Genomic DNA, 16,573 nt, shown 5'->3' with positions numbered 1-16,573 from the left:
TCGTGATGGCACTTAAAAAACCCTCCTGTCTTTGTTTCAGCAATACTGGTTTCATCTCTATTGCAATAACCTTGAATAGTCTTTCCTGACTTTTTAGCTTTGTCTGGTGCAATTTTATCCTAACACTTTGCTAAGAATCCATGTTTCTACATATCATCTCATGACTAATTTGCAGTTTTGGTGTTTTGTATTTTCTAGTTATGTTGAAGGTGCAGAATGTATATATCAGATTTTTAATATAGTATTTTTGAATAATGGGAACATTTTGTTAAAGTTTGTAGATTATGAAATATATTATTAGGTAAAAGTTGATTTCCTAAATTTGATAACTTCACTGAAGTAGTATAATATTCTTTTTTTAAAAAATACACACTAAAGTAAATGGGGATAAAGTGTGATACACCCACAAATTTCATAAAACAAATATAATATGTATTTATATGTATTTACATATGTATAAAGAGAGAATAATAAAACAGTATCATAAAATGTAGACATTTGTTGCTTCCCATGAAAGTGCTTACTTATTAAGGCAACTACAGCATTGCTCTTTTAATTTAAGAAACTTTACAACAAATACCTTTTGCATGTAAGAAATGATTACATGCTTAAACACTGAGGGATCAAGAATTTTCTGAGCTACAGACACACAGACATACAGACAAACATGTAGACAGCTTATAGATTCAATTATAATATTTTAGCCACGGGTTAAGAGTAAATAACATTTGAAAAAAGAACTCATCTGCCCATGTGAAAGAACTGCTCTAACTTCTAATGGATTTCAAACTCTTGATTGACTTGACCACCAAATAGAAAAATGGAAAAACAAATTCTCAGTTAATTTTTACCCATCAGAGGCTAACTAGAATTCTATAAATCATTAATCTATCATCAAAGGATCAGACCATGAAACCAAATTTCCAATCACTGTTGTCACTGATGGCAAATCAAATTTTGGGTATAAGTAAACCAAAACCCAAAAGGAAATGTGAAAGTATCAGAAGGAAAGCAATGAATTATCAAAGTTCTACAGATGTTTTAAATTCATTTCTGAGACCTAAGAAAAGATATGCCTGGGTTTAAGCTTTCTACAACAGGTGCGCTTCTCTGGTGACAAAGAATTATTTCCATGGGTAAATCCATTGGGCATAACTGTGGAAGACTTGCAGAATAGTAAAACTAATATTTTTTAAAAGGTATAATTATTTTTTGATTCTTATAAAGATAAAATTATGACTTTCATGCAAATATAAAACAAATGTGTTAAAATATTTAATTACTTTTTAATATGGGATTCAGTAAAATGTTTTATTCAGTTCACAGGTGAATTCAAATAACTTTCTGTAGAAGTAAATATGTTTAGTGATACAGGATACAGATTTTCCATGGATCTGGGCCTGAACATAATGTTATTTCCACCATATCAGTTAACATATAAGCAGTACCTATAAAAATATGATTAACAAAACATTTAAAAATATTTTTAAAACAATTGTTTATGATGGATATTTAGTTAGCCTTGTATGATTTACATGTTTCTTTCATAATTTGAGTGCCATGAATGACACATGACTATATTTTATTTGATTTATGAATTTGACATAAATCAAAACTGAATTTATTTCATCTTTGCTAAAGGAACACAATAATTTAATAGATAATGGAAAGCATGAAATTCAAAATTTGAAATGATTATAATATTATAATGTATGATGGAGATGTAAAATAGTCTCATTTCTTGTTTTTATAGATGTGTGCAAATGGATGCAGCTGTTTGACTGAGGAAAATAGTAAGGACTATTTTTGCCTGTGTATTCCCAGAAGGCCTAGAAAAATGAATCAGGAAAATACAACTGACTATCAAGAAAGTGGGTGTCTACCTGAAGCTGTTCATGATGAATTTAATATACCCAGGTATTTATGCACTATTTCAGCAAAGGGTACCTCTTATTCATGAAAAAGTTAATTGTACTGAGGAGCTACAATTGAATTATTTTATAATATTTAATAATTTTGTTCAACATATTAGGAGTTTTATGTTAAACATATAGCTATATAGTTATAAAGTATGTTATATCATGCATAATAATATGAGCAAAATATAGTTGGAAAAGACATAGACTTATTGGGAAATAATTTATCTGTATAATTCTAAACTTAAGTTAGCACTTGTGGTAAATAAATTGTGGTAGATTCTCATATATTAAGATGTATATAGTAAGCTCCAGAGCAATTATTAAGAAAATAACTTACCTAATATGCTAAAAATAACATTACAGATATTAAAATTTTGCTCTAGAAATATTTAATTAATATAAAAGAATGCATTATTAGAATACTATAGGTCTGAAAAAGACAAGAGTCATAAGGAAAACAAAAAAGAAAATAATAGACATAAACTCAACTATACTAATAATATTAAAATCAAATAGATTAAATATTTAATAAAAAAGATTTTTTAGACTGTATAATTTCTGGATATAGATAGGTGTAAACCATCTACAGGAGACACCTTCTACATTTAAATGTACAATTAGGTTAGGAGTAAAAGATTAAGAAAAGATATAAATATCTTTCAAATAGTAACCATAGAGAGCTCGACTTTCTATATTAATATCAAACAAGATAAACTTTAAAAGAAAAAAATGATTACTAGGGAAAACAGACTTCATTTTGTAATGAGAAAAGAGCCAATCCATCAGAAGATGTGGCAATTATAAACATACGTGCCAAACACCAAAGACCTAAAATAGATGAAACAAAAATGTTAGAATTGTTTGTCTGAGGTATCACTGGCAAATGTTTTTTCATAACTCACATGACTCCACTCCAGGAAGACAGACAACCCAATTAAAAAATGGGCAGAGGGCTTGAACAAACACTTCTCCGAGGAGGACATACAGAGGGCCCAGAGACATATGAAAGGGTGCTCAGTGTAACTAGCCATCAGAGAGATGCAAATTAAAACTACAATGAGATACCATATCACACCAATGAGAATGGCCATCATAAGCAAATTGACAAGCAAGTGTTGGAGAGGTTGTGGAGAAAAGTGAACCCTAGTACATTGTGGGTAGGAATGCAGACTGGTACAACCACTGTGGAAAATGGTATGGAATTTCCTCAGAAAACTAAAAATGGAACTGTCTTTTGACCCAGCAATTCCATTGCTGGGATTATAACCAAAGGACTCTGAAAGACCAATCCAAAAGAACCTATGTACCCCAATGTTCATAGCAGCACAATTTACAATAGCCAAGTGATGGAAGCAACCTAAGTGCTCATCTGGAAATGGGTGGATCAAAAAACTCTGGTACATTTACATAATGGAATACTATGCAGCAGAGAGAAAGAAGGAACTCCTACCCTTCATGACAGCATGGATGGAACTGGAGAGTATTATGCTAAGTGAAATAAGGCAGATGATGAGGGACTATTATCATGTGATCTCACCTTTAACTGTAACAGAATAAACAAAACGAACAAGCAAAATATAACCAGAGGCATTGAAATTAAGAACAATCTGAGAGTAACCAGAGGGGAAGTGGGAGGGGGTTATAAGGGGAAGGGTTTTGATGAACGACTATAAAGGACACATGAACAAAACCAAGGTAGGGGGTGGAAGCAAGGGAGCAAGGTGTATTTGGCTGGGGTCAGAGGGGAGTGGTGAGGAGTAAATGCAGACAACTGCAATTGGACAACAATAAAACAATTTTAAAAACATGTTAGAACTGAAGGGGAAAATAATCAATTGAATTATTATACTTTAAGACCCAGATACCCTACCAATAGTGGATATAACCCTTTGCAGAAGATTAACAAATATGTAGAAGATATGAACAATGCTACATACTAACTAAAACTAGCAGATAGCTCTACACTACCACAGATAGCTATAGAACACTCCATTCAGCACCAGACTGGCATTTTTTTTCAATGCACATCAACATTTTCCACATAGTCCATATGCTTAAAAAGCTGCAATATAATAAAAAGTATGTTTTTGACCACAAGGAATATGATTAAAAATCAAAACAATAAAGCAATTTGGTATATTCACAAATATGTAGAAATTAACATAATTCACATAAACCAGTAAATCAAAAAGAAATGACAAAGACAATTAGAACACCATTTGAGGTTAATTAAAATGAAGATACAACATGTCAAAACTCACAGAACATAGGTTATAACAGTGCTTATAATAAAAATTACAGCTACAAATGCCTATGTTAAAAAACAAGGAAGATCTCAATCAATATCCTAAATTTTCACCTTAACACATGCAACACATTGGAGATTTCACCTAAAGCCAGCCAAGGGAAGGAAATCATACACTGTCATGTGAAATTAGTTAGAGTATAAATAATAAAGAATGTTGTAAAACCAAAAGTCTATCCTTTGAAAAAAATAACAAAACAAGTAGAACTTACCAATACTATGAAAAACAGAGAGAAGAATAAAATTTCTAAAATCAGGAATGAGAGAGAACATTATTACAGAAATTGAAGGAAGAAAAAGGATTATTAGAAAACACCAGAGACAACTGTGTTTCCAGATATCTATGATGAAATGGGTACATTCCCAGAAGAATACAAATGACATAAAGTGACTGAAGAAAAAAATAGAAAATCTGAATATATCTATTACAACTAAATATATTAAATTACTATTTAACAAACAAATAAATAAGTATTCACACTAAGAAACGTCTGTACCTGAATGGCATTACTAGCAAATACTAACAAACATTTATAGCAGAATTAATGGAAATTATTTGCAAACTCTTCCAAAAATAAATGAGGAGAGGACATTTCTCAACTCATTCTGTGAGGCCAGTATTACAAGAATAATGAAGCCAAAGGTATCACAAGAAAATTGCAAACCAATATAGCTTATTAGTCTGAACATAAAAACCCTCAATGCAATTACAGCATAACAAACTCAGCACCTAAAAGGATTACATATTATGACCATTTGGGATATATCACAGGAATACAAGGTTGGTTTAACACCTTAAAATCAATATATGTAATATACTATATCAATGGAATATAAGGAAAAAACACACAATGATTTCAATAGATGCATGGAAAAAAATCATTTGGCAAGAATCCAATACTCTTTCATGATAGAAATAATCAGCAAATGAAGAATACAATGGACCTTTCTCAACCTGAATAAAAATATTTAAATTAAAACAAAGAGAAAAAATAGCATTACATTTAATAATAAAAAACAAAAATACAGATGAAAACAATTAGATAAAACTTTATATCCACGTATAGATCAAAAAAGGTTAATATCTATTGGCATTGGTGAGAATTTGTAGAAATTGGAACCCTCACACAAGACTGGTGAAATGTAAAATGGTGCATTCAGGTGTTTTAAAAATAGAGTGTCTGTTACTTCAAAAATTTACATATAGACTTTTCATAACCCACTAATTCTATTTCTAGTATATACTCAAAAATGAAAATATATGTTCACACAAAAATAGTAATGTTTATAGTTTTATTTATAGTAGTCAAAAAAACTAAACCCAAATGTTTGTCAACTGATGATGAATAGGTAAATAAAATTTATTATATTCACACAGTAGAATATTAGTCATCAATAACAAGGAATCAATTATTAATATATACCACAACATAAAAGAATCTATAAAACATTTTGTTATGGGAAGAATGACAGTCACAAATGATGCATGTAGTAGAAGTCAATAAATATTTGTTTAATTCACAATGATTTTTTAGGATATTTTTGTTTACTAAAATAATATTCCTTTGCTCTGTGGTATAACTGTTATACCTGATTTATGGTATACGGTAACTTTTCTTTGATTTTCAGAAATTCTTGGAATTTTTGTAGTTAAAATTATCAATTCATTATGGCTTCTTGACATTGTCTCAATTAATATTTAAACTAGAGCCTAGTAAAGTTAGCCAATACCAGTAGTTCATATAACATTGTTTCTCTATGTCAATCACAATATCTGGAAATTATTATATATCATCTTCTATAATAGCAAAAGAAATGCAAAATCTTAGAATTCATTTGCAAAAAGTGCTCAGGTTCTCTATAAAAAACTTTATTACCTTATTAACCTCAATTGAAAATTAAAAATAATAGATGTTCTGACTACACTAAAATATAATCCATGCATTTAGCTATGATGCTTTAATCTGGCCGAGATACCTTTTTTTTTCAATAATTCACACATTGAATGCTATACCAAAATATTGCATTTTATTTTAGAAATGAATCGACATGTTCTAAAAATTACAAAAAGATAATAATTTATAAAGAACTAAGTTATCTTTTTAAATAAAAAATAATGAGATGGGAGTTCATGTACCATCTAGTATGACAACTACAAAACTCATATGGTGCCACTGTCAAAATAACTAACGGAGAGCTTTGAGAAAAACCCATGTACATATGAAATCTTGATAAATGAGATATTTGTCCATAATTTAATGAAAGTGTTTCGGTTTCTGTAGTAGTTGATACCAGGGAAACAATTTGACTTATAATTAAAAAGCAAAATTAAAATGTAACTAAAAGAAATGTTGGAAAATATCTCTGGTTTTGGAATGGAGAACTTTTAAAACTAAGCTAACAAGGTATAATAACATAAAGTTAAACAATGATAGTGCTGTAATAATATTAAATTCAATAATTTCTTCTGAATAGAAGCTACTAACAACAGTAATAACAACATTAACAATTGATAATTAATGCATAAACATTTTTCTCTTAAAGTATACTTTCTATGATTGTAGCTTAAAGTACATAACATACATGAAGTATTTTACAAAGGTTTGAGTCCTATTATTGCATATTTGTCTTAAATGTTCAAAAACATTTCTGAAGAATTGGAATAACTTTGAAGGGGCTGAGGGAGAGTTCCCCAGCCATCTTTTCACTCAGGACACAATAGTTCTTGCTAAGTATGGGATTGTAATTTCTCAACACTAGACTGTGAATTATTTTTGTCCAACCCATTTGTGAAGCTTTCAATTTATGCTCAAGTCACTAATTCATACTTGCTACTAGAAATATCAAAACAAAATAAAATCCTTTTATTCACACATTTATCAGACATTTGAGTATTTTCTAACTGAAAAATGTAGAAATGAGATCTGATTCCTGTCCCTTTGTAATGTACCTTCCATCAGTAAATTAATATTTTCTATAGAACACATTTCATGGTTATTTCATTTTATTTAGAAAGCTGATATCTTTTTAAATTACTAAAACAACTATTATTTTTTACTTCCTAAACATACAAGTAGTTTATGTTATAGCAATGAATTTTATGACTTACTTTCTGGAATCTTTAAATTAAATACATTTCTTTTGTGGGCTATTTTAGTACTTTTGCATTTTCTATGTAATGCTAAATATAACCCAAACACTATATTTCATTTTTAAGTAAGAGGTCTGTTTCAAAGTATAAAATCTAAAATTCCATGGTAAATTCAGGTATAGTTACAAAGTCTATTTCTATAGAGTTGGGAGGCCTGTACAAATAAAGCTTTATGTGAATTTGTCACCAAAGTATAATATACATATACTTTAATCAGAGTTTTCTTAAATTATTTTTGAACCAGTAATTCTAATTATTATAAATTTTCAGACTATTGTAATTTCTGCCATGATGTTAGTGACATTTTTAAGAAGCTGAATTTTTTTATTTTGTTTATATTTTAAATTTTGGATGTACCACACACATTTTTGTGTCTTCCTGGTAAAAGTTTTGAGGAAAAAAAAAAGGAAACTGGACCATATGTGTATGATGCATGTATTTTTGGTTTTGGGTGGTCTCAATACTACTAAGAGACATTTATTTTTAGCATCTGGATCCTTTTAATTTCTATTCATTTTCATGTACTGATGTATGATTTTCCTCTTTATCTTTCCATGGAAAACTTAAATAACCTTGCTTCCTTAAGGTTTATAGTAAAACAATATAGAGGTCTTTACTGAATCCATTTAAATAATTCTAAAGTAGATACTGTAATATCCATATACATGCTGAAGATTAATTATAATAAACCTCAGCAAAAAGAAGCAGTTTTGTGAAATTAATTTTCAATTCACACTATAGTATGAGTTGAAATTTAGCTAATGTATTAAAAATTGTATCTCGTATCTTTTTTATTCTTTGGGGTATAACCTAATATATGTATTATGCACATAAAGTGAAGGTTTGATTATATTATAGCTTCAGGCTTTATGAATTTTTATACTTCAAATTTATATATCAAACAAAAATTTTATGCATGTTATATGATTTTTTGTACCTGGGACAGATTTTTACTTTACTTGATATTATCTAAATAGCTTTTTATAGGCCTAACCTTTTTGCATTGCTTTTCAAATTATCTCCTTTGACTTGAAATGTCATGAAGCTGTTTATTCAGAACCTTTAGGATGACCTTTCTCAGATCATAGCTCAATTTTGAAATAAGTTTGATAATTATATAGTCAAACAATATTAATGGGGCATCTATCACAAAGAAAGCATATAGATTATAATATTAAAATTTAAGGTAATAAATAGAGGAATATGTTTAATTTCTTCTATCTCTAGAATATTTTCCATTGAAAATATAAATGATAAAAAATTAAATTGCAATATTTAAATATGAGACTATATTTTCAACTTAGACTGTTGCCTAATACATTTGTTTTAGTCTTTCAATTATATCATTCACCTGTTTCAAATTTATGTATAATTCAAATTGATTTATTTAATAATGAAGGTAATAAGACATTCATTAAGTCTTTAATCTAATTTATTTTCTTAAACCAAATATTTTATGAAATTATAAAGATGTTTAAATTTTTTAATAATATACAACATGGTATAAAAGTAGGTTTATCAATTTCATATGGAAAATAATATAATCATTAATAAACAATAACACAAAAATTATGTTTCATGTATTTGCAACTATAAACCTAATTTCGTCCCACACTGTATGCAGATCATTATAATTTTCTTGACTTTTTTTCTACAAAATTGATGTACTTGTCATTAAATTGTTTTCAATTTAATAGCAATTTATCTTGGCATTGGGTATCCATACACATGTATATATACAGAGTCTGGCAGAAGTAAGGTCAGTTGAGTGTGGTTGGTAGGGTAATAATATGGGTAATAATTTATAGTTTTAATTTGAACACTTCACCTAAAACATCATATGTTGTGCTTGACTGTGGTATTGTTATGTTACAGAATTGCATGTTTATGATTTTGTAATAAAATATTTTGTGAAAAAAAACAGGGACATTATTTGTGCTGGACTCTACCAACATTTACCTGAATATTATTAGTTATGATAAAAAATACTTGGCATACTGGTACATATTAGGGTTAAAAGTGGTGAGTGCTTTAGAAAATGAGAAATTTATTGTAGATTAATGGCTTTCAAAGGGATAGATATTCTTTCATCTTGGGGATAATTTGGAAATTTCTAGTGTCATTCTAATCAGTAAAACTGACCGAAACAGCTGGCACTTTGCAGGTGATGTATGCTATAAATCCTTTAGTGCACAGACTGGTTCAGTGATAAAGAAAAAAGTGTTACAAGATCTGTATGACTGAAAAGGTTCCCACATACATTAATACAGTATAAATATAAAACCTCTTTTAAACATCGGAGCCAAGAACTTCAGTTTACATACTAACACAAAATGCTCTTACAAAAATTTAATAACCATTGGATTAATTAGAAATGAAACTTTCATGTTAATCAAGGACATATTTTATTCAGAAACTTATTACACTTTGTTAACTATATTAGGAAATCATATCATCCTACTTGAATTTCTAATAACTATTATCATCAGCCTCTATTATAGGTGCTGAACCCTTGGTAATTCTGTGTATGAATGCAAAGGGCTAAGCACATGCATGTATCTTCTATTTCAGTCATTTCCACAAAGGATGTATGTTTATATTTTTATGTATGGATATATGCAATAACAAATTAATGTCTTTTTATATCTTCTTATATTACAGTTAGGTCGTTAGCTTGACTTTTCAAAGTATTTGGTGTGTAGAGAGACTAAGCCTGTAAATTCCATTGTATGAAGTAAATAGAGTGCCACAAAAACAAAAATATTATAAACAGAAAATATTTATCTAATTTGTTTTTCTAAGAGATGCTAAGGAAACACAGACTGAAGGTTTTGAGCGTGTGGGGTTATAAGCAAACTGCTAATCCATTCTGGGCCTACTACCCAGATAATGATATTGATTTATATTTCTAATCGATTAGTGGACGTATGGATTTATATGTATAATAAGTTTGCCAAATTTGTTATAGCTGAATGCAGATTCCTAGTTCTTCTGAAAATTTTCTTCTACCAAATCTTTCTCATTATAAAATGTACTATAGTCCCAAACTTCTAAGACCTAAAAGGAAGTAGTAATTCTAAATTAATTTCCTCCCTTACCTTTTATAATTAATCTATTAGTAAATATGGCAAATTGTCCTTTTAAAATATATGCTGAAATGGACACTCCTCACCATCCACAAGGTTCCTACTCTTTCACTATGATCATATATTTCTGTATCACTGTGTTATTTCCTGGTTTATTGAGTTTTCATTAAATTATAAATTAGTTTAGGGAGAATTCAATGATAGGCCTTTTTGATTCTCACACAGGATATCTTGTCCATTTAGGAAAGCTTTCATTTTCTTTTTATATTTATGGAATAACAACTAGCATTATGACTAAATTGGTATGGTTGAGGCACATAGCTACATAATTTTCTTAGTAATACATGTAGGACACTATGTAATTTACCATTCCAACCCAAATGCCTTTAAAGTACATGAACACTATTAATAATTATTCTACAAAATATGCTTAAACAGAGTATGAAATAGGCAGAATTATATGCCATGTAACAGTTGTTTAGACTTTACCTAGGTTTGTTGTTGTTGTTGTTGATGTTGTTCTTTTTAAGGGGGGTCGGCAGAGCAAATGAGAGGTCATCGAAGGGAAGGAACTGTATTCTGTAATTTTATTTCAGGTAAACATATACATAATTTGTTTGGCTGGTTACCATTACCTGCTTAGTAATGAATAAATGTAATTTTATTCTGTGAAATAGATGTAGCACTAATAATTTTCAGATGAGAAAACTAGGACACGGAGAAACTTATTTATGAAATAAGTTAGAGAAGAATTAGAACCAGGTTTCCCTCTCCAAGACCAGTGCTTTGAATATATGAAAGTATTAACTGTATTGCCTGCCATTAATGATTTCAATGACCTTTGGCAAATTTCATTAAATGGCCAAATTTTTCACAGATGCAAGAAGAAAGGTTTGAACTAAAGGACCTTTAACATTCTAGCTGGCTCTAAACACCTACCATCATATAAATTTATGAGTGTAAAGACTTAGGTTCAGCAGGTTAATTTTCATTAATAATAACAAGCAAAGTGATTTGACATTGCTCTTCTCAGCTCATTGACATGTTTACATAATTATCTTAAGTGTCCTTTGAATAGTTGGCAAAGGATACTTAAAAACTACTTAGACCAAAGATTATCACTATGATTTATGTTATCTTTCTTACCGTATGCTTTGTTTTTCATATGCTTTATTGACATATATGTGTCATATAGAAAGGAATAAATGTATGTTATATAATGTATGATCAAATTAAAATTACTCATAATCCACAATACCTAGAGTGGTACCTAGAATGTAGAGAAGACCCAAGAATGTTTGTCTAATGTATTTAATAAATAACTGAGGTGCTGAAAAGATCTTAGATGAATAACTACATTGAATGAAAAGTTAAGTTTGAATGTTGTATATAATAATATACACAAACAATATATTATAACATTCCTCCTGCCTCATCATCCTATCATGTCAGATTAAGGTTAATTTCCTCGTAAGAATTCCCAGAATATTTGTATTTGATTCACCTTCAGCTATTAATACATTCTACTACTTATCACCTTCCTCTTTCCCTCCCCCCACAAATTCTAAGTGCCTTTAGCATCTCATTTATTTATTTCATCATTATTCATTGATGAATAATTCATTATTCACATTCTCTTATGTCCTCTCTATGCTAGGCACTAACATTTACTTGCATATGATAGGTGACAGGGATTCAGTGTGAATAAAACAAACATCATTCCTGACTTCCAAGTACTTACATTATAGGCCACTGAAGAACTGAGACATTGAAGCATTTGGAATAAAATGTATTAGCATTATGTTAGGGCAAGAAGAGTGCACAGGACACATCTTTTGAAGTAAAGCAGAACCAGAGGTGGTTTTTTGTTTATTTTTATCTCAATATCAATTCATTCAGGTCAATGCTAATCACATAGAAAATGCAAATATCGAGTGTGGCTTAGTGGATTGAGCTCTGGCTTGTGAACAAAAGGATCATATGTTCAATTCCCAGTCAAGGCACATGCCTGGGTTGCAGGCCAGGTCCCCAGTTAGGGGCATGTGAGAGACAACCACACATGGATGTTTCTCTCCCTCTCTTTCTCCCTCCCTTCCTCGTCTCTAAAAATAAATAAAGAAGATCTTTTTTAAAAAAAAAAGAAAATGTAAATACATATTCATGGGATGAACATAAAAGTTAATGAATAAATACTATCAATAGAACCTATTATTAATTAAAAACTCTTTTCTCTTAGGCATGAGAATAGGTATTTCAAACTTGTTTTCTGCAGGTCTTTATGGTTAATGATGCTATTGGCTAGGAATGCCTGGGGCTCTCCTGTGGGCCCGTACTACTCGTAGGGAGCCCACATTTTCCCCACTGCAGCCCTTGTGGCAGCAAGACTGGCCCTTGTGGTTTTTACTATGATTATGAAATGAACCTCAGGACAACCACCAGGGGACTTTGAAAAAACAAGTTTTATCACCTCAAATCCTGGAGAATACTTGGCATGCTGGGCCACTTGGCAAGATCAATCCCATCCTGGGTAAAGAGATAAGAGAGCAGACCTGGGATTTGCCTTTGTTGGAGTTGAGGGTTGGGTAGATTGGCCAAGTTTTCCCAACTTCAGTCTTCTTGTGAATGTAAAAGGTAAGAGGAGGAATTTAACAGCCTGAGGGAAAAGCAGAGTAACATAAAAGATCAGTTATCTAGGTTAACTAGTGCTTTCTAAAAAGGGGAACTTCATGGTCTATGCAGCCTGGTTCTTTATCTGGTGATGCAGCTGGCAATCTATTTATTAAAAATAAAGGTCAGTGAAGCAGCTGACTTGGTGATCTAGAGCTTAATATCAGGCACTTTTATTACCAAAAAAAAAAAAAAAGGCTAGTTGTTTAACACTCACTATAAAACTTTACTGCATATTTTTACAATAATCCTGAAATGCATATACCTCCTGTCATTTAGCCTCAGCAGGTTTAATAACACAATACTATTCTAGGTTACATAGCAATTAAGTGGCAGAACCTGTACTTGAATCTAGGTCTGTCTGTAGCAAAACTTTTTTGCTTTCCTTATTCTGTGCAATAAGCAAAATTAAACTTTGCTAAATATGAACACTTTCTACAAGAATATTTTTTAATCCCACAGCCATCTTTATTATATTTCTCACCCTGTGTATTTTAGTAAATATGAGATAAATATTTGAAATATGTTAACTTTAAGACTAATTGGGTTTTCATTTCTGCATGTTTCAAATGCAGCTGTTCTCTCAGTCACATTGGCAGATTCTGTGTTCTCAACACTGGCGATTGCTTCGGAAACCAGAGTATATCATCGCACGGCCTCTGTGGGGTCCATTTGCACAGAGGTAACTGTAGCTGTCTGAAAATATATAAAAGAAAAACCTGTGAAATAGAAACTGAAGATTGTAAACCTATGTCCTGCAAAACTGAAGTGACCAGTATCATTTTAAGTGGCTATTTCTTTGGCACCTGTCTCCCTGGATTTAGAGGCAAGTATTTCTTGACAAATCAAATTCTCTAGTGGAAATTATAATATATTTAACATCTCATATGTGTCTAATGGTTGGCAATATAGTCTGCTTTCTCATTTGGCAAAGTAAAATTGTCTTCACTTGGAGTAATAGAATTGCTTCTTTGGACAATTACATTGCTGACTAGAGAGCCTTGGCTCATGAAAATGAGGCTAATAAGGCCAGGCTCTACCATTAAGAATATGATGTATATGTCAAAGGTCTGACGAGAAACACGCTGCCATAACCTCCCAATCATTTTGCCTAAACAGCTTTAGTACTGCCCTTCAACCTCCTCTTTGGCTCCCTAAGCACGCTGAGAGCCAATTTTTTTTAGTTTGAAAGTAAAACTTGGTTTCTGTATTTTCTAGGTCAGTTTTATACCCCAGCATTAATAAGATTAAAAAAAAACATAAAATCACAAACATACTATCTCCTCTTTAAAGTCATAAATGAGATTCACAGTGTCTACATAGTAATAAAGCAGCTTCTGATATAAAAATATAAGAAATTAACCATTCAAATTTATGTTACTTGCAATTTTATGCTTGGTCTTCCATTGAAGTGATTGTTCATAATCATTTCAACACTTCTTTAATATAATTGCCTATAAAAAGCAACACAGAGGCCATACAGGAAGAAATTACTTATGTCACTTTTAAATCACACCTAACTTTCAGTAAAATAATTTTTTACAAGTTTGGTATTTCATTTTATTGAACTGACCCAATTCAAAAAGTTATTTGGATTTTCATCTTAAAATGAAACTTATTTTTTTCTATTTGATATTTAAAGTATTATGCTGAAGGTTTTGGAGGCAATTTAAAAAGATAAGTTCAAAAAATGGAAATGGCAATATCATTGGAATAAACATATGGCCATCCAGATTAGCTTTTTAAAGATGAAAATATATTCAAGTGCATGAATTTTGGTAAGCTTGCTAAAAAGTTGGTACCATTATATGATATTTTACATTTCCAATGTGGTTTTAGTAAGAAAAAAATAGTATAAAATGTGCTAGAATTGTTGAAAAATAGGTATCTGCCTTAGAAAAAACATATATATATAAACACATATAGACACACCCCTGCTTTTATAACATAGTACTTCCTTCCTAATTCTGTGAAAATGTAACATTACGTATCAGTTATATACAAATAGATGAGATTAAATTTAACTCTTCTTAATAACACTTGTAAGAGAAAAAATCATCTGATGTTTTCATGGACTATATATACATATGCTTAAATATATGTATGCACATATAATCAGTGAGCAATCTACCACTTTTATATCAAGACTTTTTTGGTTATACATTGTATGATCATTAAATATGTGTTATATATACACTTGTCATATGATTAAATCACACACATACACAGTACTTACCTTTGGCTTATAACTGGAAATTGGTACAACTCACTTTCCAATTTAAGATATACCCTCCTAAACATGTATAAAGGATACATGGACAAGGACAATAGGGCAGGAGGATGGAATGTGGGAGAGGGAGTGGGCTGGGCAGGGGAGAGTAATGGGGGTGAAAATAGAGACAACTGTAACTGAATAACAATACAAAATAGGAAAAAAGACATACCAGCCTATATTATTAGGAAGGATGGTATTTTTTATGAGGACTCCTTCCCTGGAGTGGGAAAGAACTCTGTGTGTTTCCATATTTCAAAGTATTCAGTCCTATTTCTCAACTCTTCACAAAGTAAAATGTAAAATAACTGATCAATTTAAATTTTCCCAAAGAGGCAGAGTTAATAATACTTAAAGCAGAATATTTCGGGTGCATTTTAGCACCCATGCTCCCCTTCTTTTCCTGACCCCTTTCTCTCCCACTGCCTGGTTTCTTCCTCTCCATCAATTTTCTCTACCTTTTTCTGGGTTATTCCACTAGATTCAGTCTCCCCTCTTCCACCTAGTTTCTCTTCCTTTCATTTGCTTTACCTCTTTCCCCCTGTTCCCTTTCCACCTGATTTCTATTCTACCCCCTCTTTTTCCCCCTCAGTCTGATTTCTCCTCCATCTATGAACTTGCATGTTTCCTATAAAGATTTGGAAGGTGTTTCCATGCCTTTCAGAGGTATAATCATCTCATCCTTGATCACCATCATGTTTTGGGGGATTTTTACTCTACAATCAAATTGTGGTCTTTAGGCGTCTAGCCCAGAGCATCACAACCTTTAGTACTCATGAGAATCACCTGGAAAGGTCTTGCAGCACCAAATTGTTATCCTTTCCCCAGTGTTTCTCATTCAGTAGTTCTGGGGCTCAGTAGGGTGGGTGATGCTGGTGTTGCTGGTTCATAGCCATGCTTTGAGAACTAGTCTTCTAACCCATTCAATTATGTTAATGAAAGAGCTTAGTGTGATTACAAAAATGTAACTTTCAACTTCAAGTGTAAACTACCATTCAGCAGATAATGAGGAACTCATCTGGTCCACCATCTCAAGTAGAGAACACTTACCCCTGCAGTCAGAAGGTGAAACTATCATATGGTAAGGACATATACTTGGGTGGATTCCTGTATGCTTTACATTTGATTCCAGTGCTATTATCTGAAATTCCCCAGAGATTTAATGATCTGGGA

General features: G+C 31.0%; 1 protein-coding gene across 1 annotated transcript in view; it reads left to right on the top strand.

Annotated features, from left to right (window-relative positions):
- The window catches only part of LOC118500233 (protein eyes shut homolog), a 68,586-nt gene extending 54,279 nt beyond the window's left edge, over positions 1 to 14,307 (top strand). Inside the window, exons 6-7 of the mRNA XM_036024311.1 lie at positions 1,754 to 1,917; positions 13,698 to 14,307. Of these exons, the coding sequence (XP_035880204.1) occupies positions 1,754 to 1,917; positions 13,698 to 13,986 (453 nt within the window). The 3' untranslated portion in view covers positions 13,987 to 14,307. The remainder of the gene's footprint in view (positions 1 to 1,753; positions 1,918 to 13,697) is intronic.
- The last annotated feature ends 2,266 nt before the right edge of the window (positions 14,308 to 16,573 follow it).

This window comes from Phyllostomus discolor, chromosome 4 (genome assembly GCF_004126475.2).
Source record: "Phyllostomus discolor isolate MPI-MPIP mPhyDis1 chromosome 4, mPhyDis1.pri.v3, whole genome shotgun sequence".
In the NCBI taxonomy this organism is placed as follows: domain Eukaryota; kingdom Metazoa; phylum Chordata; class Mammalia; order Chiroptera; family Phyllostomidae; genus Phyllostomus; species Phyllostomus discolor.
Note: the sequence above shows the minus strand (reverse complement) of the source record. Positions and strands in the feature narration are given on the sequence as shown.